The 27,079-nt window shown below is 58.4% G+C and overlaps 13 protein-coding genes across 13 annotated transcripts; 6 read left to right on the top strand and 7 right to left on the bottom strand.

The window, feature by feature from the left end:
* Nucleotides 1-384: 384 nt before the first annotated feature.
* Nucleotides 385-2,128, top strand: BKCO1_8300030 (cytochrome p450; the record flags this gene model as incomplete). The annotated part of the gene is made up of 3 exons (XM_020279525.1): nucleotides 385-510; nucleotides 567-1,057; nucleotides 1,111-2,128. 3 exons carry the CDS (start codon nucleotides 385-387, stop codon nucleotides 2,126-2,128), a joined length of 1,635 nt encoding a protein of 544 aa, XP_020125617.1.
* A 117-nt stretch (nucleotides 2,129-2,245) lies between these two features.
* BKCO1_8300029 (uncharacterized protein) lies at nucleotides 2,246-3,636 on the bottom strand (the record flags this gene model as incomplete). Its single annotated transcript, XM_020279523.1, has 7 exons — nucleotides 2,246-2,504; nucleotides 2,555-2,650; nucleotides 2,710-3,086; nucleotides 3,141-3,214; nucleotides 3,271-3,307; nucleotides 3,358-3,377; nucleotides 3,432-3,636. The coding sequence occupies 7 exons, from the start codon at nucleotides 3,634-3,636 to the stop codon at nucleotides 2,246-2,248; spliced, it is 1,068 nt and encodes a 355-aa protein (XP_020125629.1).
* Nucleotides 3,637-4,152: 516 nt separating this feature from the next.
* BKCO1_8300028 (cytochrome p450) lies at nucleotides 4,153-5,880 on the top strand (the record flags this gene model as incomplete). Its single annotated transcript, XM_020279522.1, has 4 exons — nucleotides 4,153-4,401; nucleotides 4,450-4,578; nucleotides 4,635-5,647; nucleotides 5,700-5,880. 4 exons carry the CDS (start codon nucleotides 4,153-4,155, stop codon nucleotides 5,878-5,880), a joined length of 1,572 nt encoding a protein of 523 aa, XP_020125628.1.
* Nucleotides 5,881-6,811: 931 nt separating this feature from the next.
* On the top strand, nucleotides 6,812-8,290 carry BKCO1_8300027 (cytochrome p450; the record flags this gene model as incomplete). Its single annotated transcript, XM_020279521.1, has 1 exon — nucleotides 6,812-8,290. One exon carries the CDS (start codon nucleotides 6,812-6,814, stop codon nucleotides 8,288-8,290), a length of 1,479 nt encoding a protein of 492 aa, XP_020125633.1.
* Nucleotides 8,291-8,614: 324 nt separating this feature from the next.
* On the top strand, nucleotides 8,615-9,368 carry BKCO1_8300026 (uncharacterized protein; the record flags this gene model as incomplete). Its single annotated transcript, XM_020279520.1, has 3 exons — nucleotides 8,615-8,656; nucleotides 8,706-8,772; nucleotides 8,833-9,368. 3 exons carry the CDS (start codon nucleotides 8,615-8,617, stop codon nucleotides 9,366-9,368), a joined length of 645 nt encoding a protein of 214 aa, XP_020125632.1.
* A 235-nt stretch (nucleotides 9,369-9,603) lies between these two features.
* BKCO1_8300025 (ankyrin repeat protein) lies at nucleotides 9,604-10,792 on the bottom strand (the record flags this gene model as incomplete). Its single annotated transcript, XM_020279519.1, has 3 exons — nucleotides 9,604-9,660; nucleotides 9,718-10,285; nucleotides 10,359-10,792. 3 exons carry the CDS (start codon nucleotides 10,790-10,792, stop codon nucleotides 9,604-9,606), a joined length of 1,059 nt encoding a protein of 352 aa, XP_020125631.1.
* A 431-nt stretch (nucleotides 10,793-11,223) lies between these two features.
* Nucleotides 11,224-11,703, bottom strand: BKCO1_8300024 (fad binding domain-containing protein; the record flags this gene model as incomplete). The annotated part of the gene is made up of 1 exon (XM_020279518.1): nucleotides 11,224-11,703. The coding sequence occupies one exon, from the start codon at nucleotides 11,701-11,703 to the stop codon at nucleotides 11,224-11,226; it is 480 nt and encodes a 159-aa protein (XP_020125630.1).
* A 1,001-nt stretch (nucleotides 11,704-12,704) lies between these two features.
* Nucleotides 12,705-15,458, top strand: BKCO1_8300023 (endoglucanase; the record flags this gene model as incomplete). The annotated part of the gene is made up of 1 exon (XM_020279517.1): nucleotides 12,705-15,458. One exon carries the CDS (start codon nucleotides 12,705-12,707, stop codon nucleotides 15,456-15,458), a length of 2,754 nt encoding a protein of 917 aa, XP_020125637.1.
* A 192-nt stretch (nucleotides 15,459-15,650) lies between these two features.
* Nucleotides 15,651-16,904, bottom strand: BKCO1_8300022 (phosphatidylserine decarboxylase; the record flags this gene model as incomplete). The annotated part of the gene is made up of 1 exon (XM_020279516.1): nucleotides 15,651-16,904. The coding sequence occupies one exon, from the start codon at nucleotides 16,902-16,904 to the stop codon at nucleotides 15,651-15,653; it is 1,254 nt and encodes a 417-aa protein (XP_020125636.1).
* Nucleotides 16,905-18,418: 1,514 nt separating this feature from the next.
* Nucleotides 18,419-20,042, bottom strand: BKCO1_8300021 (salicylate hydroxylase; the record flags this gene model as incomplete). Its single annotated transcript, XM_020279515.1, has 7 exons — nucleotides 18,419-18,540; nucleotides 18,588-18,788; nucleotides 18,840-19,043; nucleotides 19,106-19,571; nucleotides 19,622-19,696; nucleotides 19,755-19,880; nucleotides 19,941-20,042. 7 exons carry the CDS (start codon nucleotides 20,040-20,042, stop codon nucleotides 18,419-18,421), a joined length of 1,296 nt encoding a protein of 431 aa, XP_020125635.1.
* Nucleotides 20,043-20,786: 744 nt separating this feature from the next.
* On the top strand, nucleotides 20,787-22,246 carry BKCO1_8300020 (copper transport accessory protein; the record flags this gene model as incomplete). The annotated part of the gene is made up of 2 exons (XM_020279514.1): nucleotides 20,787-21,345; nucleotides 21,402-22,246. 2 exons carry the CDS (start codon nucleotides 20,787-20,789, stop codon nucleotides 22,244-22,246), a joined length of 1,404 nt encoding a protein of 467 aa, XP_020125634.1.
* Nucleotides 22,247-22,740: 494 nt separating this feature from the next.
* On the bottom strand, nucleotides 22,741-24,273 carry BKCO1_8300019 (glycosyl hydrolase family 43; the record flags this gene model as incomplete). The annotated part of the gene is made up of 1 exon (XM_020279512.1): nucleotides 22,741-24,273. The coding sequence occupies one exon, from the start codon at nucleotides 24,271-24,273 to the stop codon at nucleotides 22,741-22,743; it is 1,533 nt and encodes a 510-aa protein (XP_020125624.1).
* Nucleotides 24,274-24,853: 580 nt separating this feature from the next.
* Nucleotides 24,854-25,867, bottom strand: BKCO1_8300018 (mfs monocarboxylate; the record flags this gene model as incomplete). The annotated part of the gene is made up of 3 exons (XM_020279511.1): nucleotides 24,854-25,095; nucleotides 25,211-25,795; nucleotides 25,843-25,867. 3 exons carry the CDS (start codon nucleotides 25,865-25,867, stop codon nucleotides 24,854-24,856), a joined length of 852 nt encoding a protein of 283 aa, XP_020125627.1.
* Nucleotides 25,868-27,079: the final 1,212 nt, after the last annotated feature.

Genomic DNA, 27,079 nt, shown 5'->3' with positions numbered 1-27,079 from the left:
CGCCTCGGCCTATCACATGGCTGCAACCCTGGCCTTGCAACCCCCAATTATGCCCCGGCGCCTAGCCTTTGCATTCGCAGGCTCCCTCTTGTTGCCTGGACAGTACCCACTTGTCGGCCCCCATCACACGTAATTCCATATGTAGGCAGTAAAGTTAATTGCGACAAGCACCCTCGCCGCGTGCACCCCGGCGCTTCCACCTCTGAATGGGTCGGTGCTTGCACACATACGCGGGTCGGTCGGGCAAGTGAAATGAAGCCCCCAGCTCGGATGATGATGACATAACAATCAAAGAACAATGTCGAGCGACACCAATCGCCTGCAATTTTCTCCCCCGCTCCTGTCACCCGCATCAGCAGTGCTTCCAGCTGCGACCGCGCCAAGATGCCCATCATGCTCCCGAACCTGCTCGTTTCGTTGCTGTTTTCCGTTGCAGTTGCTGTCCTGTACATGTTCAGGAAGGCATACCGGTCCCGCAAAATCATTGCCGATTTGCGTCGACAACGAATGGTTCGTGTGCATACCCCGCCGTGCTGCCGGCCTTCTACTAATGGCAAATCCCCAAGCCAATGCCTCCATTCAGCTGGGTTGCAGGCCACATGCTTGCTGCTAGCCCTTTTCTCGAGAAGCTGCCGCCCGACGCAGTCTTCAACTACAGCGTAGCCGAGCTGGCACGAGCACATCCCGAAGAGAAGATGTTCTACCTCGACTTTTGGCCCATCAACGATCCATTTCTGATCGTTCTCGACCCTCAAGCCGCAACTGAACTTATCAAAAGCCCCACGGCACCAAAACCGACATCTGTCGCCGCGGCACTGCATTGTTTAACCGGTGGCCCCAATCTGTTTACCATGCCTGACGACCAATGGAAGTTTTGGCGTTCCGTCTTCAACCCAGCTTTTAGCCCTATGCAGATGCTGGCGCAGGTACCTGCCTTGCTATCGACTGCGCAGATCTTCCGGGGCATCCTACGCAAAAATGCAGAATCGGGCGGGTTGTTTTGCCTAGAGGAAGCTACCTTCAGATTGACCCTCGATATAATTGGTCTAGTGATACTGTAAGCTTTGCGACCAGTCTTCAGCATATTGCCAAAGCTAACCCGTCACAAAGAGACACGAGCTTTGACTATCAACTTTCGGGCAGTGAATTCCCCACCCGACTTCGCTCTCTTGTCGAATGGACTTCCTTCGGTGCTGAGGTGAACCCTTTTCGGCGTTGGAATCCTGTCCGGCCCCTGATGTGCTGGTACCAAGGACGGTACGTCGACAAGTTCATACGTGAAGAACTGAAGAAGGCCATGTCCAGGCGTAGAAGCGAGAAGATCAACAAGCAAGAGTCCGTCGCTTCAATGGCATTCGACCGATACCAGGACAAACTCGACAAGGCGCCATCCCCGTCCACCAACTCGACATTCCTGCAGTACGGCGCGGCGCAAATGCGCCTATTCCTCATCGCCGGTCACGATACGACGTCTAGCACCATGGCCTACGCCTTCCACCTCCTCTATACGCACCCGGCTGCCCTCGCCCGCCTCCGTGCCGAGCACGACCAAGTCTTCGGGCCCGATCCGGCCGCCGCCAGCACCCTCCTCGCCACCAACCCCAGCCTGCTCAACCAGCTGCCCTTCACGGCTGCCGCCATCAAGGAGACACTCCGCCTCTTCCCGCCGGGCTCCGGCATCCGCAAAGGCAGCCGCGACATGGTCCTAACCAGCTCGACGACGGGCCGCCGCTTCCCGACCGAGAACTGTAGCGTGTGGGTGGTGCACAGCGCTATGCACCGCGACGCGGGCGCGTGGCGGCGCCCGGACGAGTTCGTGCCGGAGCGCTGGCTGGCCGAGCCCGGCGACGCCCTCTACCCGCCCGCTGGCGCATGGTGGCGGCCGTTCGAGACGGGGCCCCGCGCCTGCCTGGGCCAGACGCTGGCCATGGTGGAGCTGAAGCTGGCGCTGGTCGTAACGGCCCGCGAGTTCGACATGCGTCCGGCGTACGACGAGTGGTACGAGCGCCACCCGAGGACTGGGGTCAAAGACGTGCACGGGGAGCAGGCCTATCAGGTCGATGGGGGAGGCGGCGGTGCCCATACGGCATGTCAGTACCCGTGTCGGGTGAGCAAAAGGAATCAGTAGTCATAGTACGAGTACAAGGAGAGCTCAAAATCTGGATTTCGACTTATATTTCGTGGGTGGAAACTGATGGATAAGTAAAGAACAATTAATGCTCTGCCTGCCAATATGTCCCCACACTCAAACCTCGCTTATCCTGGCACGCATCTCGGACGTTCCCTGATCCACCGAGCTTCTGTTGTCCTTATCTGTGACGTGGACTTCCTCAACGCCGCTTGTCCTTTCGAAAGAGTTGCCGCGCGTGCTTCCCGCAGAGCTATCGGTCACCAGCGATCTGACCGAGTTGTATGCCCGCAGCGCAACACCCTTTCCGTAACCGCAGAACGCGGGCAGGTTGAGCAGGCACCCCGAAGTAATGGCCGCGTTGATCTCGACAATACTGCGCGACCATCAGCCTCGCTAAAAGCATAGTGGATGCGTTCTACTCACGTGTACATGGAATTGTTTGCCTGCTCCCATAAGATGTCGTCGCTACCAAACGAGTTCAAGAATAGCCCTAGCCTGGTGGTGCTGGCCGCGCATGCTCTGTTTCCCTCGCCGTTAGTGCCGCCTACAATCGGCGCTGGGGAGTCGGGACGACTTACACAAGACCCGTAAGGAAGATGACGACGATCAGCAGCTTTTGCTTCGTCTGGAACAGCAGCTTGAAGAAGGGCGGGATCGGTAGCAGCAGCACGTAGAAGTCGGTAGCCACGGTGACGGCGGCGTTCAGGATGATCAGGCTATTGCTGATGGCCGTGCAGAAGTCGGTCGTGGGCGACTGCAACGACACGCACTTGTACTGCGCAGCGATGGCAGGCCCCAGCATCGACAGCCAGAAGGCGGTGAGGAAGACAAGCATGTATATGATCCAACGGCCCATGTTGGTGCTCCGCGGGAAGATGCGCAGGTAGAGCAGCAGCATCGACACCTTGGCCAGAAAGATGGTCGTGAGGTAGACGGGGTTGTCCGCGTTGAGTAGCTACATGGTCAGCCGTCAGCTGGTGCGGTGCCCCAGGGTCGGCTTCGCTCTCACCTCCAGGTTCTTCTTTTCAACCAGCCAGGACACGGGAATGTCCCACATGTGCCGCCCGTAACCGATTCTCGTCTCTACAACGCTGCGTTAGTTCTCCCTCCAACATGACAATGCCCTTGGCGAGTCTTACGGTACATCATAACCACCGCGTGGGTGACGGATCCCATCTGTATACCCCATCAGAACATGAGCAATGTTGTGGGAACGGGTTGCGAACCGCAGCCATGACACAGGCGACTAAATGCCAAGAATCAGCCTTTGTTTAGTCGAGGGTATATCAGCGTCACTCACGATCATCCCACCAAAGTACCTTGGAGATGAAGCCTTTGACGCTAAGACGAACTCCCACAAGGACGAGCATCGTTATGGTGAAGACTAGGTTGAGGATGAGCAGCTTGTGGTGGTAGCTGGGTGGGTCGATTAGGTCCGACTGGACGCCTGCTGGCGGCTGCATCGCCGGTATCTGAGAAAGATCCGCTCCAGCGGGGATAGACATGTTGCAAGAGCGAGAAAATTTGGTGGGAGAGGAATGAGTTTCGCCGAGCACTGGCTGCCTGAGAAAACACATACAAAACACAGGCGCGACCTAATAAGTAGATCGCACGAGACAGCCCCTCTCTTCACGCCGTGCCATATTTAGGACCGTGTCAACACGGTTGCTGCAAAATGTACACGCAGAACGCAGATGGATTCAGATGCCTGCCATCGGACCGGGATAAGGTTCTCATCGGTGGAATTGCCGGAGGCGTCAAGCTTCTGCGGTGTGGCTTACCGCAGCCTTGCAAGGGCCCCTGCCCTCTTATGCATCTACCCCTGCACCGCAGCGTAAGCGCGCCATCTGCCTACCTAATTCCCAAATAGGAGTTCAGCTCTTCCAGCCCTTGCGTGTACGATTCAAGTCTGCACAGTGGGTCGTAGATATGCTGCTCAGCGGGGCCTTACGATGAAGAACACTGACCCTCTACTCATGAAGAACAGGGAGATTATTTTTCCAGAAATTGCAACGTCAAAGATGATCCAAATCACCCTCTACATCGGCTTCGTTGTCTTTCTTCTCTATTGGACTGCCGGCAGGAGGCTTGAAACAGCCCTGGGCTCCGACACCTACTTCAAAGACCATCTTTCCTCATATTGCCGCCTCGGCGCAGTGAAAAGCCGCCCACTTGCAAGACTCCTCCATCGGAGAACGTTGTTCATTAGAAAGTGGCTGGATGGAATCCGTTACCTCGTCTGCGGAACACAACTAATTCTTGACGCATACGTAAGTCTGTAAGCCAGTAATTGCCATACACACGCTGAACTCGAGTAGAAACCTGGTGCGGTCTTCTCGCTGGCCACTCCAGAGACCACGTACATACACGTATCTTCGAGCACGCACATCAAAGAGTTGATCTCGGCGCCATGGGATGTTCTCTCTCTGCATGCTTTGTCCAAAGAGGTACTGGCAGACTCCACAGCCGTGACAGATCTGAGCTGACTCATTCCGCCGTCAAGTTGCTGCAACCTAAGTACACCATGGATGGACTGGTGGTTGAGGACGGTATGAGTGCCAATGGTACCGTCCATCTGAGAGTCCTTGGTGTGAAGCTTAGAAACCACCTGAACGAGCTGCACTCCCAACTTCAGGCAATCGTACACCAAAGCCTGTCGAGAGAGATTTCTGACGGCATTCAGAAGCAAGATGGCTGGGTGGAGCTTCCCCTCTTCCAACTCGCAAAGAAGGTAATAGCCACTGCGAACAGCTCGACCTTCTTTGGCGTTGACGTTGCGCGCGATGCGACGTTTGTGGAGGCCGCGTTGCAATATCCCGAGGAACTGTTCACATCTGCCGAGATCCTCCGACTCATCCCTAAATGGACGGTTCCCATGGTTGCTCCGATCCTGCGCTGGAAGAACAAGGCCTCTGAGCTAATGGTGGAGCGTCTACGGCCGCTGATCGAGCAGCGGATGGAAGACTTCGCCAAAGATCCGCACGGGAGCCAGCACGTTGACTGCCTCTATTTCTTCGTCGAAGCCAGCAGGACCAAAAACCCGTGGTCCGCGCAGAAAATCCTTCAAGTAATTCTCGGAGTCTGGTTCGCATCGGTCCACCAGCCGGCTCTGGCACTCGTCTATGCTCTCGATGATCTCTGCAGGCACCCGAAATACATGGACCTGCTCAGGCAAGACCTCCAGCGACTGGCAGCCGGAGAGCCATCCTCTGCAATCGAGAAGATCCCGCTCCTGGACAGCTTCCTCAAGGAATCAGCGCGGCTGCATCCCTCGGAAGCCATCTCGGTTCGCCGACAGGCCATCAAGCCCTTCACCTTCTCGGACGGGACGGCCGTCCGTGCTGGAGAGGTTGCGTGTGTCCCTCTGAATGCAATCATGCGTGACACTCAGCGCTACCAGGATGGCCTCACCTTTGATGGCATGAGATTCGTAGAGCAGAGCAAAGTCAGCAAGGCCGAAGGCTTTTGCTCTTCCACTGCCGACTACCCATTGTGGGGCCTTGGGAACCATACATGGTAAGTTCAGTTGTCGGTTGTTTTGTTAAATGCAGATAGCTGACGCCAGCAGTCCCGGACGGTTCTACGCGGCCCGTATCTTGAAGATTGCTGTGGCACAGATTGTGCTGGAGTACGATATCAAAATGGCTGATGGTCAGGAGGATTCGCGGTATTTTAATTGGCGTTGCTCCACCATTCCGCATGCAAAGACGACCATGCTATTTCGAAAGAGGCAAGGCAAAGCTGCTTGATTCATTGATGTTATTTACTTTTTTTTTTTTTCGTTGTACACTCTTTTGATACCAAAGAACCAAAGCGTCTCGTTGGCCTACCACAGAGCGTGAGAACTTCGCATCAACTGCACCTTCACATGCTACGTACATGTGCGCAAGGGCATGTTTGCCTGTCTACCGGAAATAGCTTCCATGGTCGTGCGTGGGGATCAATATTGAGTATGCACGTAGACCATGAATCAGCATTCCAAAGCTTGCGTTGCTTAGAGCTCGCCATATACTACTAGAATTGGTGTGTCTCACCTGCAAGGCAGAAAAACGACGTGCAGGCGCCGGGGGGTTATATTGGTGGGGACGGTGCGTTAAGCGTCTGGAGCGGGAACTCAAGTTCTCAGCCCCCATGCATAGTCCGGCCCCCAAGAAGCATGTGAGTGCAGCTGAGGTAGACAGTCGGTATCAGTGGGGTCTTTCTGTCTAGATCACGCGGGTGGCATACGGACGTGGCGATTTTCTATTAATAGGATAGGCCGAAGAGCAATGCAGCAAAGAAGCCTGACTCAATGCTACGATAGCTGTGAACCGCAGATGCCCTCCCCAGATGCACGCGCGGGGCCGCATGCTTGATCAGGCTATAGGACAAGGATCTCGGGAGGAAAGCTCGCAGTGCCCATTACGAGGGACGTTTTGCTCTCTCGCCGCACCAGCGAAGACTGTGTTAGTGATTCCAGCACCACTACGAAAACACAATGTACGCTTTTTTGGGCATTGCGATCTGCTACGCTGCCTGGCGGATCTGGAGATTCACCATCCAGCCCGCCTTGCACCCTGAGAGGGCGAAGGAGTTTCCATATTTGATCCCATGTACTGGCAACCCTCGTCGGTGCATGCCAACTCAATTCTGATGCTGTGGCAGTTGTCGGGCACGCCTTCTCCTTCTTCGCCGACGGCAATGGCACGATATCGCGCGGGCGGTAAGGCTTCCCAACTGGCCCAACATAGCGCGAGAACTGACGGTGACGGAAACCAAAGGCGGCACTTCAAGAACGACCGGGAGCCGTTCGCACTCACGGTCTTCGGGGCGACCATCTACGTGGTCCTCACGGCCGGCGACGTGGCGACGGTGTTCAAGAGAACGGAGGCCCTGACGTTCGACCGCTACGTCAACGACATCATGGTGCAAATCGGGCTGACGCCCGAGGCCATCGCGAAGATGTGGCAGCACCAGCCCTCGGGCGCCCGCAAAGGGCCTATGGTGCCAAACCCAGGACGCAAGCCGCTGGTGCACCTGTCCGAGGCCATCTTCAAGCACCAGCTGCACCCGGGCCCGCAGCTCGACGAGCTCCAGGATGTGCTGCTGGGGCGCATGCACGAGGTCATGAGCTGGGAGGCCATGACGCTCTCGTCGCGGGTGGTGCTCGGCCACCAGCAGCAGAACGGCAGGCGGCGCGTGTCACTGCTCGAGTGGATCAAGTTCGCTATGTTGGAAGGGGCGACGCGTGCCTTCTTCGGCGGGGCGCTGCTGGACAAGGTTGACGGCGGGTTGCTCGACGACTTTGCCGCCTTTGACGACCAGAGCTGGAAGCTGGTGTACCGGCTGCCACCGCCGTGGTCGACGGCCATGGGGCGGTCGCTGCGGCGCGTGCGGGCCAGCTTCACGCGCTACTTCGAGATGCCCATGGAGCAGCGGGGCGACGCATGCTGGATGGTGCGGGCGCTGGAGTCGGAGATGGCAGCAGCCGGCATCGCGCCGCCCGACATTGCGGCCAACCTGTTCCTGCTCTACTGGGTCATCAACGGCAACGCGTGGAAGCTGGCCTTCTGGGTGGTGGCGCACCTGGCGCACCGGCCGGCGCTGCTGCAGACGGTACAAGGCGAGGTGCGGGTGGCGCTGGCGGCGGCGGCGTCGACGGCTGACCTCGCGGCGCGGCTCGAGGGCTGCCCGGCGACGGTGGCCGTCTACCACGAGGCGCTGCGGCTGGCGGCGTCGTCGATGGGGGTGCGCGACGTCGTGGCGCCCGTTGTGCTAAGCGGCGGGCGCCAGCTGCGGGCCGGCGCCCGCCTGCTGATCCCCTTCCGCCAGATGCTGACCGACGCCACCGTCTGGGATGAGCAGAACGACGACAGCGACGACGACGAGGCAGACTCGTTCGATGCCGAGCGCTTCCTGCGCAGTCCCGAGCTTTCCGACGCGAAACGCAACCCCAGCTTCCGCCCGTTTGGCGGCGGGGCGACGCTGTGCCCTGGACGCTTCCTGGCCAAGCGCGAGGTCCTGACGTGCGTCGCGCAGGCCGTGGGGCGCTTCGAGCTGGCGCTGGCGGACCCGCTCGCGCCGTTTCCGCGAGTCGAGGGCCGGATGCCCTGTCTGGGCGTTATGAAACCCGTCGACGGCGACGACGTGACTCTTCTGGTTGTGCCCCGCTCCGAGTAGGCAGCTGCGTGCTGCAACAATAGATGCCCTTGTCCCTGCTCCCTGCTCCCTGCTCCCTGCTCCCTGCTCCCTGCCGCTCGTGCATATGTATAACCTTGGCCCCCAATCGTGCCACCCGCAGGTCAACCTTCAGCCGTGCTTCTTCGAGACGCTGTCCATGTCCCCGCAGCCATCTCGATATCAGCCCAACGCCATGTCGGAATGCGTGGCCGTGTTATTTAGACGGCCGGCTGCCAGATACGAGGCTGTCACCAGCCAGGAGCCTACAGCTCGTTCTGCAGCCCCATCATCAGTTTTCCCTATTGATCGCCATCGCCGCTTAACATGTCGCATCAGAGATTCGGCTGGACTCACCAAGCTGAGCTGGTTCGATCGTCCTACCGCGCCGCTGCCGACACTCGCTTACCGTATACAGATCGATCCAGTCAACACGTCCCAAACACTGTTCCCATACTCAGACATCAATGCCGTGGCAGCAACCTGTGAGCCCTCCCGCTGTCTCTCTCTCTCTGCTCATCTCTTTCGCCTGACCAGCAGAACAGCCGCCTGCATCATCGCCGCAAGCCTCGCGCTCTTCTACCTCCAGAAACATGCCCCCACGCCGCTGCGCCGCCCGCGCCGCCACACGCCGTCGGCCCTGACGCACCTGTTCCTGACTCTTGACTTCGCCATCGAGTACCCGCTGCTGCTCGCCTTCCACCCTTGCACGCTGGCGTACCCGCGCGACCCCTTCGGCCGGGCCGAGCTGCCGTCTCTGCCCGCGCTGGTGGGCCAGGTGTGCGTGTGCTGCGCCGTCGAGGCCGCGTGCTCGCTGGCCCTGGCCCGCTGGAGCCGCATGAGCCTCGACAAGTTCCCGGCGGCGGCGGCGGCAGGAGGAGATCCGGCGCTGCGCTGCACCGTCCTGTTCCTGCGGCCGCGCGCCGCCGTCCTGCTCGCCGCCGCCGTGCTTGGCACGCCTGCCTCGTGCGTCACCCGCGTCACCGGCCGGCTGCACGGGGTTTCCATGGCTGTTTGGATCCTCGTGCAGCAGCACTTTGGCGCGGTGGGGGACCGGGTGTGGCTGCTTGAGGACGAGTAGTGAGGGGTGGTCTTGTTGATGAACGTTTCGTTTATTCCTTTGTGTTACATTCTGCCTTGGGCTGGTATCATTCTTCTAGAACAAACCGGAGAAAGATCAGATGGAGAGAGGATGAAAAAGAAGCGAACGGACATGGGTCATTTTAACGCTTGAAAAGCCCAGACATATATAGCCCAATCCCAATGATATCTCGCCACAAGTAAACCTCAACCAACGCCGTGATTTCAAAGTCACCCTACGGTCTTCTCGTCATTTCTCTCTTTCGTCGTGCTGCTTCGTCTTTGGGAAGGCCCTGGTGCACAGTGCGTTAGCTCGTTGCTTGCAGGTCAACGCAGGACTGTCAACTCACCATGACTTCGAACAGTTTAGTCAACTTGTCGGCCCCCTCGGCATCTGGACATGTCGACGAGGATGAAAACGAGGCCCGTTCGGAAAATCCGAGGGGCGTTACGGGAGTGATGGGGCTGACCAAGGAAGGCCTCCGCACGCGATCGCTCGACCCGGCCGACGTGGTGGAAGAGAAGATGGCGCTGCTACCGTCGCTGGACGACGCCGCGGCCACGGATGCCGTGTCGTCGGGGGACTGGGAGCTGCTGCTGCTCCGCGGATTGCTGCGCAGGCTCCGGCGGCCCAGCGAGAACCGCCTGGTCGTTGGCGGCGGCATCGCGGACGGAGCCTGGCCGGGCCGCCGGAAGTTGCGCTTGTACACCCACGATGTGAAGAGTGAGTCCTCGAAGTCTAGCGGGATGTAGCGGATGTCGTCGCCTGCCTCGGTGGCCGTCGTGGTCTGCGTCGCGCGGGAGCTGATGGAAGCCGTGTCGCATATCGAGGGGACAATGCTGTACGCACTCGCGTCCGAGTCGTCGAAGACGCGCGCCTTGACCGTGAGCAGCCGCTCGCGCTCCGTCGGGCGTGGTCTGCGTGTGTGTTGCGCCAGTTAGCCCCCCTCTTTTTTCTTTCCTTCTCGCCAGGAGCAATTTCCGCACGTACAATCTGATGACCTGCAGCAGAAGGGTCAGGGCGCCGACCTGGCCTCGGATGCGCGATTGGTGGTCTTTGAGAATATCTTCCTTCCACACGACCTTGGTGCGCTGGAGCAGGCCGCTCTTCAGGGGCGACGATAGCGCCTCGTCCAGGTCCTTCTGCAGCGCGGCGATGACCAGCTCGCCGGCGTGGAGCGAGCGCTGGATGCGGTTGACGATTTGCTCGTTTTCGGGCACGTTGGCCAGCTCCGTCTCCACGTAGACGCGCAGCTGGTCCCACGCCAGCTCGATGGTGCTGCACTCCTCGACGAGCGACACGATGGACAGCTGTGCCGTCTTGAAGCGTTCGGCGGCCGTGTGCAGCGCGTGCACGATGCTGACGCACCGGAGACCGAGGTTTGCGGCGGCGTTGACGATGCCAAGAACGGTGACGGGGTCCATCGCCGCACTGGAGCATTAAGCATGCTGCTGCAAGTTGCGGAGATGGCGGGGTGTTGGTGCACTGGAGGGAGGGGGCGGCATCCTGTCGTCTGCTCGCCCGCCACCCGTTTGCCTTTCCGCTCTTGTTTTGTCTGCGCCGCTGAAAGCACTCTGCATCCACACGCGCGCGTGTGGGGCCTTGCTCCTATACCCTGGTGCTTGTAGAACTCTGCCGAACCACCGGGTAAGCCTTATCTCCGTCCGACGCTTCTTCCGTAAGTTGGTGCATTCCCAATTCGTTTACATCTCCGGCCGGGCCTGCACTGCGGGGAAGCGATAACGTACTACCCTGAAAATCTTAATATAGTACCTTGCCCTACTCAGTAGTAACTAGCGTGAAATGCTTAGCGATAATAAAGTAGTAATTGGCGGGCGATATGCAGCGTGGGAAACTATGACGACCGTGGAGGAAGCGCCGTAATCGAACTCTTTCTTTGGCGTTTCTGAAACAGAACCTCCTTCAGCTGGATGACGTGGTTCTTGACGGGGCTGCTGGCCATGAGCTTGGTGACTAACATCGGCCCTGTTTCTGCGTACACGGGTCGCCCGGCTCCTCGGCTTTGGCAAGTGAGCTGACTCATTAGTAATGGTGCGGCAGATAGATGCCAATATGCCACAACCTGAAGGCCGCTGCCGAGGACCACATCATAGCTCATGACGTTGTCCACGGCGTCTCCGTATTTGTTGGAGAACCAGTGTACTCCACCAATCGAGGACAAACCTGGCACTCCGATTGACTTCATCCGGCCGCCGATCATGTATCTTCCGACCCCTCCAAGAGCGTTGCAGGCCTTCTCCCAGAGATTGCCAGGCCCAAGTTCAACAAGCCCTTCATCCAGAATGTTCAACTGAGTGAGCCCGTTCAGAGCCATCAAAACGCCGTCGTCGATGTTGTTCGAGCCAGGGTACTATCTTTGCACAAAAGCAATATACAAGGGCTCCTGGTCACTTGTATCCATATGTCCTCCACCACGCACCGCAAGCTGAGCTTGGTGCTTATTTAAAATGGCAACCGAACTAGCAATTTAATCCGCATTAGTCGGCTGAAAGATGCAGAGCGGTTCCGAACTGGATCTCCTCTCCCAGTAGTGCGTAGCTTCGACGGTGTACTTCGTCGAGTTTCGGGTGAGGAGGAGGTCTAGGTACAGGGCTGCCAACTCTCCCCAAGCGCCCAGGGCGGCAAACGCCATGCCCAAGAGACAGGCGGTGGTGAGAAGACGAGGAAGTGCCATGGCTGTCTGGAATGGAGATGATTGTAGCTTGCAGATACTGCAGATGAAGATGTTGGACTACTCTTTTTAAATCATTCTCTTGCACTTGCGAGGCGCGGCTATGTTCCCTGTTGCGATATGACCGAGCTCTGAAACCCGATTTGTTTTTTTACTTAGCGTGGACCGTGTAGCGAGGGTGGGGAACCGTCCCCACTGCTTTTATATCAACCAATTCAGCAATCTACACTTAGCCCCCACCATTGTAGTGACATTTCCGAGACCGTCTAAGATGAAACGAGGTATCATGTGCAACGACATTCATTTTCAGTGCCTAATAGGGGTTAGAGACCCGTCTCCTATCAGTGCGTGCGCCAATAGACCGGTATAGACCGGTATAGATCCTCACTACATATGAGTTTGTCTTCGCAAAGAGTTTTCTTTCCACCAGTAGTATGAAAGCACGTCGATATAGACCCATTTGTGTTGTGGGGGCGCAAATTGTTGCTCTCATCGAGCCTGCTATCACCCCAGTTTTAACAACCGGCCTCCCCGGCTTCTCACAATGGTATCATCTTTTCATTGACCAGCCATTCACTTCATCCCAGAGGATTCGTTGTATTTTTGTCTCGTCTGGATGATCGCAAGAGAGACGTTCCGGAATCATGGGTGATTGGTGGGACGACTTCTCCAATAACCTGGCGACGGACCTGGCTCCGCTCATTTCACTTTTCGGGGAGCAGCCTACCAAACAATACCTCAGCGAGTGTGTAACGCTACTCGATATCATCATCTTCTCAATTGCTCCGCTTGGGATTATTACGACGATTGTTTCAACAATCCGCGTATGCGGAAATTCATCACTGCGGGCCTTGATTGGGCGAGCGCAAGAAGGCGCAGGGAACGCTGAGGTCGAGTTATGCTCGTCAACAAGCCGCGAAGTATGCGAGCTGTACAACAATGGTGGCATTGCCCGAGTATTCGGTCGGCCCTCGCTGCTAGAAATCGTTTTCGATACCGGATCGACCCTGGATGATTTCTTCAGCCCGAGAGAAAGCAAGCAAGCAGCCGGAATCTACTCCTTCAAGGGATACATTCACAAATTCCAGAAAGAGCAGGAATGGTATGAGCATAAGAAAGAGAAGACAGATGAGGACGAAACGGGCCGACAAGGAGCGGTAGACGGAACCAGATCGCCCCAGGATTTCGCTCCAAGCCCCAATCTCTCTCTCAACATTGGTATCAAATCGCGCAATAAGGTCTGGTTCTACGCTGCTGTTGTGCTCGGAAGCTTTTTTCAATCTGCCGTGTTGGCCTGGACAGGCATTTTGAATCCTGTGCTCAACCTCGGGAAATCCAAAGTAGAAAGCGCCTATGCAGCGCCTATGACCGTAATCGGAACAATCCTTTTGTCGTGCGGAGTCGGACTATGCGCGTACATGATTGAGAGGAGCACTGAGGAGCGTGTTTTCCGAAGGCCTCCACAGAACGAGACTAGTCACCGCGCCCGGATATTCTGGATTCAGCCCGGACCTCAATACGTTGGTGATCAAGCCTTTGATTCCTTCATATACACACATGATACGGGAGCCTTTGACCAATACACGACCTCATGGCGAGTACAACGGTCGGCTCCCATATCGCACGTCTTTTTGGGTCTTTTCCTGACGCTTCTGGGGTACATCATCCAATTTATTGGTCTGAGAGCTTGTCATTCCTCGGTGGCTGTCGCCCAGCTGGGTTTGACCGTACTTATGAGTCTGATTCGGGCGTTACTTCGCACCGAACGCATGGCCGAAGATGACAATCTACTTTCCAAAGGCTCGGGCCGTCTGGATACAAATCAGGGACACGAGCTTGCCTGGCTCGCATCGTACCTCGTAGCTGAGAGCGAATGCAAGCAATGGCATATTCTGAATCCGGGAGGTATCAAACCAATTGCACCAGAGGAGTTTGATCCAAGAAAAAGAGAAATTCCGGAAAGTTTCAAGGGTCTTCTCCTCCAAGCGGCCCATCAGACGCATGGTCTCCGACTATCTGCTCAGGACCCGGAAATCGAATCGCAATTTCGCCGATGGGTCCAGAATCCCTCTCAAGTTGACAAAGTAACCGAACTGCCCCACCTCGTACTCGCAGTCCTCTACAGAGCACGTCTAGCACACCTCACTCGCTCATGGAGAGATGAACACGTTGCTGGCCGGCATATGGCTCGGAATCTCGCACAGCCCATCGAATCCACGACAGAAATTCTTTTCACCGCCGACTTCGAGCTTAAGGATGAATGGAGCGAGGCATCCATTATCTCCTGGCCCGTCCCTTGCGTGTATGGATTTCAACACCAATTTTACCTCACGCTGAAGAGGAAGGCGGGCTTCAGTGGCTACACTAGTGGATGGCAGATAGATCGGTCCAGCCTTGAAGCTATTGTGAGCCTGTGGCTTTGGAATCTGGGCTTGGAAAGTTCCCACAAACAGGAAAACCATGAAGATGATGAGCAACTCTGCAATCTAGAGAAGCCATTTCGACGTCTGTTCTTGCCTGCACGGAGCACCCTGAGGCTTATGGAATTTTGGGGGACAGCCGTAACGCCTATTCGAGGGAATCTAAAAAGGGAGAGTGGAGTCACTCAGAACCAGAACTCGCCACACGCGTCCCGTGATCTAGCAGTAGACGGGACCAATTGGCGCCGGCTGTTTGGACTGTTCAACTGTGGCGTGTCACTGGATAAAGAACCAGCTTTCTGCGAACTTCCATCTTCATCCAGCCCCGCAATGCTTTGCGTCCAAGAGATCTACTCGTTTTTCTTTTTGGCGATGACGAATATCATCAAAGGAGTTGGCGGACGGACGCAAGTTGCGGAGCACGTCAGACACTTCCGGATAATCAACACCAACTTTGCTCAGATCCAGGAATCGTTTGAACGGAGTGGCCTGGGGACTCGCGAAGACAGCCTGCAGTGTATCATCCCAGCTTTGGTATCTCGAAAAAAGCCACTATGGACTGTCGAGGACCTACTACGGCTGGCAACAAGAGGAGGCCACGAGGAACTCGCTCATGAACTCCTCGATACTGAGGAAATCGACGTAGACGCCAAAGATGAAAAGAACCGCGCGGCTCTCTGGTATGCGGCAAGTTGGGGCAGGCAAAGTATCCTCGAGCGACTGTTGGACACTGGAAAAGTGAATCATAAGGTGAAGGATACGAAGCATGGGCGGTCACCGATATACGAGGCGGCAGAGCATGGCCATGTAAAAGCCGTCGAAAGGTTGCTTAGGGAACCAGGCATCGAGCCTCACGCCAAAGACAGGTACAACGAAACTGGTTTATTTTGGGCGAGGCGAAATGGCCATAGAGAAGTTGAAAGGCTGCTGGTTGAGTACGACAGCAAGGTTGGAAAGACGCAAACTCGAGGTGAATAGCCCGAGTGTGATCCAAAATCAGAGTTCAACGGCCACGGTTTGCGCCGCCTGCTTCCTTTGCACAAGAAAATCCACACAAGTGGCAACAACAGCACCATTCCAGAGGTCACAAATAGGGGGAAAGGGAGCAGGAAATCGACTATTATTATTGACTGAACATGTTACTTTGACTACCCAAGAATGACACCGGAACTAGGAATGAGATCTACCGTGATGGCTCTCACCATTCTGCACCCTGCTATTGGAAGCAGTGCCGCTGTGACTTTTGCCATTCTGTCTGCCCAGCGGTTTCGCCCGCGCCAGAATGGTCCCGTACTTGGAGTATGTCCCCTCTGGCGAAGGCACGAGATCGTTCACCGTCAAGCCGGCCTGGCGCTGGAACACGCAGATAATGTCGGAGCCGCCCAAAGCGAAGGTCGAGATCTCATCTCCTTTGCAAAGTATGTCGCCCTCTTGGACCGAAAGTCTGACGGACGAGACCTGGGCCATGCCGATTGGCAGCACAGCCACTTTCCCTACGACAGGGTTGTCAATGATGATGACAGCCTGTGACTGCAGGAACTGGTAGCCAGCATTGTCTTCCATTTCTGGCTGCTGTTCGGCGGACGCGAAGAATTCGCGAATTGGGTTGGTCTTGACGTCAACCTCAAGGTATGCAGCGCCCTGGATGTTGATGGCTTCGCACACGGTGCCGGCGACCGGTGCGTGCTGCCGGTGGTAGTTGAACGTGTTGAGGAAAGCGTGCATCCAGATGCCGCCGTGGAACTCTTCATGGTACTTGCTTCCATGGAGCAGGCTACTGATAGCCCATTGAATGCCTTTAATGTCCACCACGCCCGCGGACCGCACGTTGAAGGCGTTCTGGCTCGTGGAGTCGTCGTACCTGCAGTCCGCCGGATAGACGATGACCGTGTCGTCAAGGGGCGAGCTGATGGGCCGCATGCCGGGCTTCAAGCGTCTGGTAAAGAACTCATTAAAAGTGCGGAAGCCCCTCTTGGGCACCAGAGCCTCCCCGTACCTGTAAGAAGGCGTCTTCTTGAATGTCTCCAAGGAGTGTTGTGTGAGGGAATTTGGTGTGTCCATGTGTAGGCCGACGAGTTGGGCATAGACAACAATCCAGGATGAGAGCCATGTCAGGTCCTTGCCAATCTGGTTGGGGTGAATCTCGGTCTGGCACTTCTTGAGAGGCGGCTGGTCGAGGATGAAGTAGAACAGCGCAAGGATCTGGTAGATATTCTTGCCCTTGAAATCCTCGTGCGGGATCCATTTGAGGAGGTCGTTGGCGAACTTGAGGAAATCGTCGCCTTTGTGGATACCGACCTTTTCCATGAATGCGGGAACCTTCTTTTTAGCAGACTCAACAGCCTTGCATAGGCCACCGGGCTCTGCAAGGTCAAGCCAGCCTTGGAGTAGAATGATTATCGGGCTGTACCTGCTGAAGTCCATGGAATCACGTGACGTGATACGGAAGAAATGAGAGTGATGATTGCTTATTGAACTGACTGGGGGGCAGCTGAAGATATATACATCCTCTGCAGTGAAGATTGAACCCGTGATATGACATCATAGAGTACAAGATACTTCAACAGTACCGGTGAGGAGGATTGGTGGAAGGTCTAGGGTTGCATTGTGGATCGGGTTGGACCGTTATACGATCGCCCTCGGGTTGAAGTTTCTTCCCGGACATGGGGTCGTCCTGAGGCGACCGGGCGCGAACTCGCTGGATGCCAACGTTCTCATCCGAGGCAGTGGGAATGGAAGTCATGTTGTATTCGTGTTGGCCGTGAAGAACAATCGGCAGTCAGGTCGATAGGAACGAAATTATGTTGCGAAGCTGTTGTTCTGATATCTCGTAGAGCCTAGGTCATATTATATAGGCACTGGCTGGTCTTTCGAAGTCTCAATGGTTTCCTACAAAAAAGAAGGATTGCTGAAAGCGGCATCCGGCGACTGTCGGGCTATGAGTCAAGTTGACCAAGAATTATTGCTTGCCGTTCTGTTGGCTTGCGTAACAGTACTACTACTGTAGTGGCTCTTATCCTTGTGAGCCGTAGGGGGCTCCCCGCGTTACTTGCAGCGAGCTGAGAGCATTGCTGGCGGTGGAGATCCCCGCAAACAGCGAGCGTACCACCAGCGTGGGGTAGTAGGACCCAATGACCAGTTACACAGCCAATGGGAACAGCCGCGCCCGTCGAGCGGCCTTCACCCCTGTTCGGAGGTGCCGAAGACCGCATACTCTGTGCATTGTTGCCTTGAAGTGTGCATTGCCTTAAAGCGTGCATTGCCTTAAAACTTATTTCGTTCGCAGGTGTGCGGGATCGACCACTGGAAATCGTTGACCAGTTCCAACAGAGGCTACGGCCGGGTTGTGTTCCATTTGTCTGGCCGCTTCTTCTTGCAACAAGCATACCGGGAATGTTTTCTCATAGTAAGGGGATTGGTGGTGCTGTAAACGGGTTCAACAGTTCATATGTGGGTCTAAAAGGCCACAGTTGATTCTTTAGGGTACGACCGGAGCCATTAACAGTAACGGCGCTGATTGTATAATTTGTGCGTGGTTTCTCACTCACCTGCGAGAAAGAGTAAAAGAGTTGACTGAAGGAAGGGAAAGGGTGAATATCAATATTCTGGGATCTAGTAGTAGGATCAGCTTCGTTCGGAGGGACCATCCTTGGTTGGTAGTGCCATGAGTGAATGTGGTGAGATTTTTCACATGCAGTTGAAGCACTACGGTTGGAGATGTTGCCCACTACAACTAATAATGTCCGGAAACGCCAATGGCGGCATCTCCCATTCGGCGTGGAAGCCTACATACTGACCGGCAAGATGTCCATCCTCAACTTTCCCATGGAAAAAGAATACTTGAGTTCGATGACGCTGAAAGTCTGCAAGACCACAGCGGTGGGAACTAGAAGTAAAAGATGAGACGCTCAAAGAATACACCAGCAAATGCTCGGATTTCAAAGCGAAGCTGCTATCCTTTCATCGTTTCGCCCTTCGGCCAAAGAGTTCATGACACTCATGGCGTGATCCCAAGCATTGTGAGAGACGCAACGCTCGAGTGCGTCAGCGAAGGCTTCGGCTGCATTTCGTTAGCTACCACGCAGCAGGGATTGTGAGGGCACTTACGAGTCTGGGGTGGACCTTGTTTCCCATTGGGATCCCTGCCTCGAACCCTGGTTACTTCCTGAACCCAATCCGCCCGCTCCTTTCGGCACTGCTCCCAGACGCGCAGTCTCTGGGGGACTTCTTCGGCCGGGGTGCCAGCAGGAAGACAGGCGCCCAGAGCAGCAGCGTCTTCGACGGCTTGGGCGGCGCCCTGGCCCATGTCTGTGGCTGTCGTGAGCATGTGCAGATTTTGATGGGACGGGGGTTTCTCACATGGAAGGAAAGGGTGTGCGGCGTCTCCGAGAAGAACAGCGCGGCCGCGTATGAAGGTGGGCAGGACCTCCATGTCGAGCAAGTCCCAGAGCATCACGTCCTCGGCGGGGGCTTTCTCCAGCATGTGCATGACGGGCGAGGAGAAGCCGTCGAAGTGCTGGATCAGCTTGCCTCTGTTGGCCGACTGGTTGTATCCCGACAGACCTGGCATGCAAGCACGGTTAGAAGATGAGGAGTCGTGGGTCGTGAGGGGTTGCATGGACTACCTTTCTGGATGGGACCCACCTCTGGCGTAGGCACGAAAGCGATGGCGTTCATGATTTTGCCGTTGGAGCATGGATAGAAGACGATACGCCGAAAGTCGCCATTGCTGCCCTCGCCACCCACCTGGACGACCTGGCCTGGCTCCTGGGCAAAGATCTGGGTCTCCTCATCCTCCAGCAGAGCCTGGGTGGGGGTCAGCCAGCGGTAGCCGCACTTGCCCGAGGTGAAGAGCGGGACTTCGCGGCCGACTACAGCACTGCGGGCTCGGGAGTGGATGCCGTCTGCGGCGACGACGACGTCTCCGGTGGCGGTGGTGCCGTCGGCGAAGGTGATGGTGGCCGAGTCGCAGTCGACGTCGGTCACGGCGCATGCGGTGTGCAGGGTGGCAGGCGTGCCCGGGCCGTCCTGTGAGAGTGCTTTGTCCTTGAGCGCGGTGTGCAGGTCGACGCGGTGGACGAGATAATATTCCTGGCGGATTTTAGCAAGGTGCTTCCCGGAGCGTGGCGGGTTGCTCTCACGGCCTGCCAGTGCCTCCGCTCGTCGGCGTAAGCTTTGCTAAAGCGGGAAACGGCATCCTTATCCCGGAAGTTAATCTGCGTAGAGCATGTGTGAGCGCAGAGGGTGGACAGCGGGCAGATGGGCCGGACTGACGCTCTCGTTCACAGTTGCGCCGAAAGTGTCCGGGTAGATTCCCATGCGGTTGAGCAGGGCGGTGCAGTTTGGGGCGCAGTGGACGGCTGCGCCCACTTCGCTGGCCAGGCGGGACTTCTCGAAGACCTGAGCGGAAGCGGGGTCAGCTGAGGGTCAACGAGTGGTAGGCATCCCGGCTTGGCAAACCTCGACGTGGTGGCCCTGCTGGCGGAGAGCGATGGCAGCGGAGAGGCCGCCGATGCCTGCCCCGACGACGAGCACCTTGAGGTTTGCAGAAGAGTCGGCCATTATTGTTTCATGCACAGAGACGGAACGAGGAGACACATGCAGGGCAGCACGTCAGGGCGCGTCCCTGTTTATTATATCTGGGGAGCCGAGCTGCATGTCAGCTCGACTGCAAACGCTAGCCACGGTTCGGATCTCCCCACACGCCGAGTACGAACGGGTGACGGCGTGGTCGGGGTGGGGCCTACAGAAGACGTGCTGCGTATAACAAAAAATAGGGCGTGGACGGGCTGTGATTGGTGCAAATCCATCTCGATGCACTTGTTTACGCGAGAAAGCTTCGCGGGCAGATTCAGGATCGACGCCATGATTGTTTCAAGGCCCGACTTCACATGCTCCGCAGAAGGAGGGGGAGTCTGGGGAGTCTGGGGTATAAAACTGCGGTAGCGCGGACGCGTTACCGGGCGGTTATGATGACAAACGGTCGGTTTGGGCTTGGGAGAAGGCACGGTGAGGACGAAGGCGAGAAAGTGGGCCGCGGGATCGGATCGGAAGGTTGGGCAAAGGGAGGCAAAGAGAGCATCGGCGATGGTGGAGAGGTCGGACCACTGGCACGCGCACGGAACGGATTCCGATGGTGGGCCTGAGTTGAGGCTCATCGCGATGGGCGAAAGACGCAGTCTGTATTAATTCAGCTGTGCCCTGCCCGCCGCTGGAGAGAGCCCGTCCGACCTCCCGCGACCGCAGCGCCACCGCTCCGACTATGCTTGCGTGCCGCCAGCCAGCGACGAAGACACCCGAGGCAGGATGAAGCGCATGTCGCCCGCCGACGAGGCCGCGCCCAAGCGCCGCCGCCAGACGTCGCCGTTGCGCGAGCGCGGCAGCCCGGAGCCGCTGCGAGAGAAGTCGACGGAGCGCGTGTCGTACTGGCTCAAGAGCCTGCCCGAGAGCCCGCGGTCGCTGGCCTCGCCCGACGCCGCCGTCGAAGCCCCCGCCGACCCAGCCGCCTCGGCCCGCTCCCAGGACGACGCCTCGCGCTCCCTTCACCCCTCCGACTCGCTGCCCGACCCCTACCCCGCCGACCTGGGCTCCCAGGAATACCGCATCCAGGTCCTGCGCCGCCTGAACATCGCCGTTGACGAGGATGTCCCGGACGACGCCCGCCAGCGCCTGCTGCCGCCAGCCGACCCGACGCGCCTGGACGTGGACCGCATCGCCGCCGCCGCCTGCGAGCTGCACGACGGCGCCAGGGCGCTTCTGGACCGGCCCACGGCGAGTGGCGATGAGTGGACGGCCCTGCTGAGCCAGGCGTTGCACGCCCTGATGCGCGACGTGCCCGGCCGCCTCTGCTGCGTGCCCAAGAGAAGTACGTCAAACTCCAGTTGCCGTGAGCTGAGCTGCGCTGACGACGACGCTGCGCAGGTTGGCAGACTGCCGTCAAGCCCGTCACCCACATCCACCACATCGGTCCCCCGAGCCCCCAGAAGCGCCGCAGCGTGCCAACCCTCACACACGAGCCGCCTCGCATCCAGAGCTATCCCACGCCCGACCACACAAACTCGCCTGCTCAGAGCCACCCTCCCCCCGCTCTGGCCGCACACCGTACCGATCCCGCCCCCGCCCCCGCCCCCGTCCTGCGCCTCGAGCCCGCTCCACCGCGCCTGCAGCCAAAGACACCCCGCCCCGATCTCTCCATAGGCCTCAGCGACAGCGACGCGGCGTGGAAGGAGGACGAGCAGGCGTGGACCCGCCCAGGCTTGCGGGGCCGCGACGTGAGGGAGATACTGGCCGACCTGCAGCACGGCGCCGCCCACCAGGACTCAGTGACTCTGATCACAGACCCGTGCACCGCCTCTCCCAGCGGTCTGCGCTTCCCCTTCCTCACCGTCGAAGCCAAGGCCGCCAGCAGCGCCAGCATCACCGACGCCGAGAACCTGGCCGCCGTGTCTGCCGCCTGCGCCCTGCGCATTCTCGCCGAGCTGTCGAAACCGCCGTCGGAGCCAGCCCCGTCTGCCGCCCACAGCGCGCTGCAGCTGCGCACCTTTTCGCTGACCTGCGAAGGCCCGGCGCACGTGCTGTGGGCACACGTGCCGGCGGCCAAGGGCTCGCACATGATCTGGCTCGGCGCCTACCGCATCACCCACCGTGCTTCTGCCCTGGACCTGGTCCGCAACCTTGCCCTGATTCTGCATTGGGGGGCTGGAGACTTTGCCGACTGGGTGAAACGCCAGTGCGTACAGTTTATCGACCGAATATTGAATGCTTGAACGTGCCATCCTGTTTCGTGGCCCTGCAACGTACGTGAACAGACACCCTCACTCACCCCGCCCAGTACTAGTGGCGCAGACCTGCAGTCTCGACTTCCACATGCTCCAAAACCGAATCCCTGAATCCCTGTTGTCCGTGTGACCATGACTCAAGCGCAGCAGACTTAGCAATCAATTGTGCAACAACTTCTTCATCTCCACCACAGCAGTGCTGCTCTTCCGCTGTGAAGTTTTCCGAGTCGCCCAGATGCACATCAGCACTCCCGTCGTCTGCCAGTCTCGTGTGAACCGGCCGAGCCGTCTACTCAGCTGACGAGGTTGGCAGGCAGGATGCAATATTCGATCGAGATCGAGCCATTCCCCTCTCGGCCATGCTGGGGCCCGTGAGAACGCCATCGAACCGGTTACAGAACAGATTTCTCCATGTGATATCATATTACATAAGAGCGCCTGGTTCTGTTTTATATACACGTCTCCTGCATACGCACTCGTCACTACTGGGCCGTCGGCGCCAACGCCTCCCACTCCTTCACGCCCACCCCGCCAAATGCACCGCCGCTCCCCGACGCCGTCAGCACCGCGCGGATACTCGTCGTGCTGATCTCGTCGAACGGCACCTCTTCCGGGTCATCCGTCACATCCAGCGGGTACGCCGACGAGTTGGCCACCTTCTCCCACTCGCCCGACGCCGCGTTCTTGAACTCGACGTGCCAGGCGGCGGGCGGCGGCACGCCCTCGCTCGCGCCCGCGGCCTGATCGGCGAAGAAGGCCATGCGGACGGCGTTGAGCGCCATGGACGCGTTCCACGTGTAGACGAGGGTGCTCAGCTCCGGGGACGCGTCGCCGGCGTACGACGACCAGTAGTCCGGCGGCAGCGGCGTCGACGGGATCTTGCCGTCGTGCAGGGACTCGACCCAGTACTGGATGGGCGTCTCGTTGACCGACGACGCCGCGGCCCCGGGGGCGACGTTGCGGCTGGGCTCCGGGTCGGCGAGGGACGGCCGCTCGGTCTGCACGACGCGGTTGATGGCCGGGGGCGAGGCCGAGTCGTCCCAGGTGAGGCGGTCGAAGGCGACGCTGCGGCGGAAGTGGCCGCCGCCGTCGGCGTCGGCCGTGTGGTAGACGAGGTACCACTCGCCCGCCAGCTCGACGGCGCCCGGGTGCGACGTCGTCGACGAGACGACGCCGAGGATGACGGACTGGAAGGTCCACGGGCCGAGCGGCGACGAGGCGGTGCCGTAGGCGATGCAGGCGTGGTACGAGGTCGGGGTGCAGGGCGAGTCGGGCCCGGCGTTGTTGGCGGCGTAGAGCATGTAGTAGGTGCCGTTGCGCTTGGTGAGCCACGGCGCCTCGAAGAAGCCGGTGAGGGAGTCGACGGTGGTGACGTCGCCCTTGGTGGTGACCATGTCGTCGGCCAGCTCGTAGCCCCGCAGCTGGCCGAAGGTGCCGTAGTAGGCGTACACCCGGCCGTCGTCGTCGACGAGCACCGTGGGGTCGATGTTCTGGATGTCGTTGCCCGGCGACGGCACCGACTGCGAGAAGATGGGGCCCGACGGGTGGGCGTCGGTCCACGGCCCAAGCGGGCTCGAGGACACGGCCACGCCGATGGCGAAGGGGTCGGCGGCAGACGTGTCGGCCTGGGTCACGGGCGCGTACAGGTAGAACTTGCCGTCCGGGCCCTCGACGATCTGTGCGGCGTAGGCCGTCCCCTCTGCCGCCCACGAGAAGATGTCGTGCGGCTTCGCGAAGCCTGGATGCAGCGTCCACTCTGATCCGCCAGCCGGGTCGGGCGAGTCGGCCACGAACATCTCCCACTCGTTGATGACGAAGGAGTTGTCGTCGGCTGGTGCCTCGTCGTGGCCGGCGAGGATGTACAGAGTGTTGTTCACCACCAGCGGCGCAGGGTCGGCCGAGTAGTAAGAGCCATCGGCGAGGATCGGGTTGCCGGTTGACTTGAAGGTGATGGGATCCTGGGCGAGTGCTGCCGCGGCGTGGAGAAGCAGCAGCGAGAGCTGAACCGCAGTCATTTTGGCGGTTCGAAGGATGGACGTCGTTGAGAGACGGCCTTGTCGTTCGGGATTCCGCCTTTTAATGTTCCAACTCGCTCGGCAAACGGCCTTGTTTCAAGGTCCATCCAGTCCAGTCCCGCAATGTCGTGTGGACGGAACAATGCAGATGGAGCCATCCTTCGTATTAAGCTCTCGGCCCGCTGCAGTGTCTCACCTTAATTGTGCGCCATGCACGCACCGTAGCCAGTTGGAGGGATGATCAACTGCGCCGGGGCCGACTTGTGTTCGCTTCGAACCATGTACGGGTCCCAATTGAGAAGGTGATGTAGACAACATTTTCACCCACCGGACCACCTGCGAATCGACGCTCTGGAGAATTTCACCCCGTGATCGTATTTCCATTGAGTTGGAAAACACTTGCGGCCGTAGATACATGGTCCGCAATGGACGTGTGGGTGGTAGAGACAGTTTGAGCAAGCTTCACTGAGCGCGTCTTAAGAGCTTCGGAACCCGTCGCCCGACAGGAAAACAGCCAGCCTGGTGCGATCGTAAACCTCAAGCCTGTCGACAAACGGCGCCGCGGGCCAGAGACGCAGCTCTACATCCACCCCAACTTCTTCGCCGCGAAGCCGGGCGCGCCTCCAAGCAACATGGCCACACCGGCAAACACGATCAACGACCCATACTCGAACCCGTACCCAAACGCGCCATCACCGCCGCTCCCCTTCGCCAGCATCGTCCCCAGCAGGGCCTCGCTCAGCGGACCCGACGCGATACTACCGATCCCGCGACCAGCGCCCAGCAGCCCAAATGCCGGGCCCGTCTCCAGCACGCCCGCCGCTGCTTGATCATCCGGCCCCGCGGACGCCGCCCTGGCAACGTCCCTCACGACGCCGGGCCACGTCGACACAAAACTCCCCGCGCCGTCAAGCCGTACGCGACGGCGAAGACGTACACGAGTGGGAGACGGCCACGGAGCCCGACATGAGGCCCCAGAGCAGGAAGCTCGCGGCGGCGGCGGCGGCGAGGCTGACGGCGAGGACGACGAGCGAGATGTCGAGCGCGTCGCTGTAGAGGGCGCCGGCTGCGATGTTGCCGAAGAAGCCGCCGACGTTGACGAGCGCGAGGGAGGTGGTGACGGCGGCGGCCGGGGAGAAGCAGAGGGAGCGCGCGTACGAGGGGAGGTAGGTGGACGGGATGAAGTGGCCGAGGGTGTGGAAGACGTTTCCGAGCTGGGAGGAGAGGAAGCTGTTGGTCGGCACGAAGCGGAATGAGGTTTTGATGCTGCGGCTGTTGTTGTTGTTGCGTCGTGTCGGTGGTTCATATGCAGCCACGACGGGCAGCCGCGGTTTGGCGGACAAGACGAGGAGCGCGGGCACGGCGAAGGCGACGAGCGCCCAGACGCGCGTGGCTGTGGCGAAGGAGTAGCGGGAGAGGAGCCAGGTGAAGACGTATGATACCGCTAAGCCGGCGACGGACGAGCCTGCGGGTAGCGCTGAAGGATGGCAAGACCGAATGGGGATCCAAGATAGAGGATGCCCTGCATTGGTTAGCCCTTCGGGTCCCCAGGACGCCCAGGGCTCTTACTAACAAGTGCCTCGGTACCAACCATTGCGGAATGGGACGAGTCCGAAGCGAAGGGCTCGTGTGAAGAGTAGTATTCTTGGAGTATTCCAGAGGGAGGCGAATGGAAATCCTGCCGGAAGTTAAACAACGGAGCGGATGGACGAGCCGAAGGCCCTCACACCCCAAACAAAACCTTCGGTCAGGAATTCACTTGCCAACACAAGCCACGCCTCTTTCCCTCCATCAGCTGGCGGGAGAGAGAATTCGTGACCGGGAGCGCGCGAAGGACCGGGGTTGGGAATTGGGACGCGACAGGCTGACCCGAATCATTGCCGGCCAGTCTGCTTACAAGCAGTTCTTCCACCAACGGAGTCTCTGACGTTTATTCTTGTGTCTTCTTCCTGGAGAGCCCGGTCCAGAGGTGATGTGGAGGTGGACCATGGGCGCAACGGAAGCACACGCTCTCGGGTGACCCGGAAACCACTTCCACTGAGGTACGCATCGCCCACACCCAACCCAACCATGAGATGGCTACGCATAGTGTCGGTTGGTCGAAATTTTTTGAATCGCCGCCTCCCCCGCCTGTAATTCAACCTGCTCGATAAGACGGCGATGCGTCTGTCTTCTTCGTTGAATAGCAGTCCTGACATGCGGCATCCGTAGAGGCCATTGACAGGCCATTGCTCCGAAGACAAGGACCTGGGTAGGGGCATAGTCATGCACGATCCTATCTCTCATTATTGACGCACATATCTCGGTTAAAACTCCTGACCGGAATGGTGGGAGTGGGCGGCTGTGGCGTAAACTCAATCCCTCCGGATTACGGCCCCGCCGAACGGGCCCGCGAGTCCGGAGCCCCCTATCCTTTAGGCGAGCTCACGATAAGCCGGCTCTCTTCAAAAACTCCAATTTTTTTTTTCTTTTTTTAATTGGAGCGTCTAGGATAAGACACAAATTCTACGATTGTATATTCCACGTCGTTTCTTGTCCTGTACCATGTCTTCGCTTTCTAGAGTCTTGTTCGTTCTGGACAGACTATGGGTCCGCAACACAGATGCCTGGAAAATCCCTCTCTTCGCCAAAGCCTTCCTTCCGCGCCTCTTAGCCACCATTCGCAGGGTCTAGAACGATAGGCGATACGGGAAGGAGTTTTGAGGGCAGAGAGCAGGAGCGCCTCTGGCGTTGGAAATCTCCGCAACAGGTCCGGAACTAAGCAATAAGCATACCGGCTGAGCAACTAGCGCCTGCTTAGCGCTCC

Source organism: Diplodia corticola (assembly GCF_001883845.1).
Source record: "Diplodia corticola strain CBS 112549 chromosome Unknown scaffold83, whole genome shotgun sequence".
NCBI lineage: Eukaryota > Fungi > Ascomycota > Dothideomycetes > Botryosphaeriales > Botryosphaeriaceae > Diplodia > Diplodia corticola.
The sequence above is the reverse complement of the archived record's forward strand: the minus strand, read 5'-3'. Positions and strand labels throughout refer to the sequence as shown.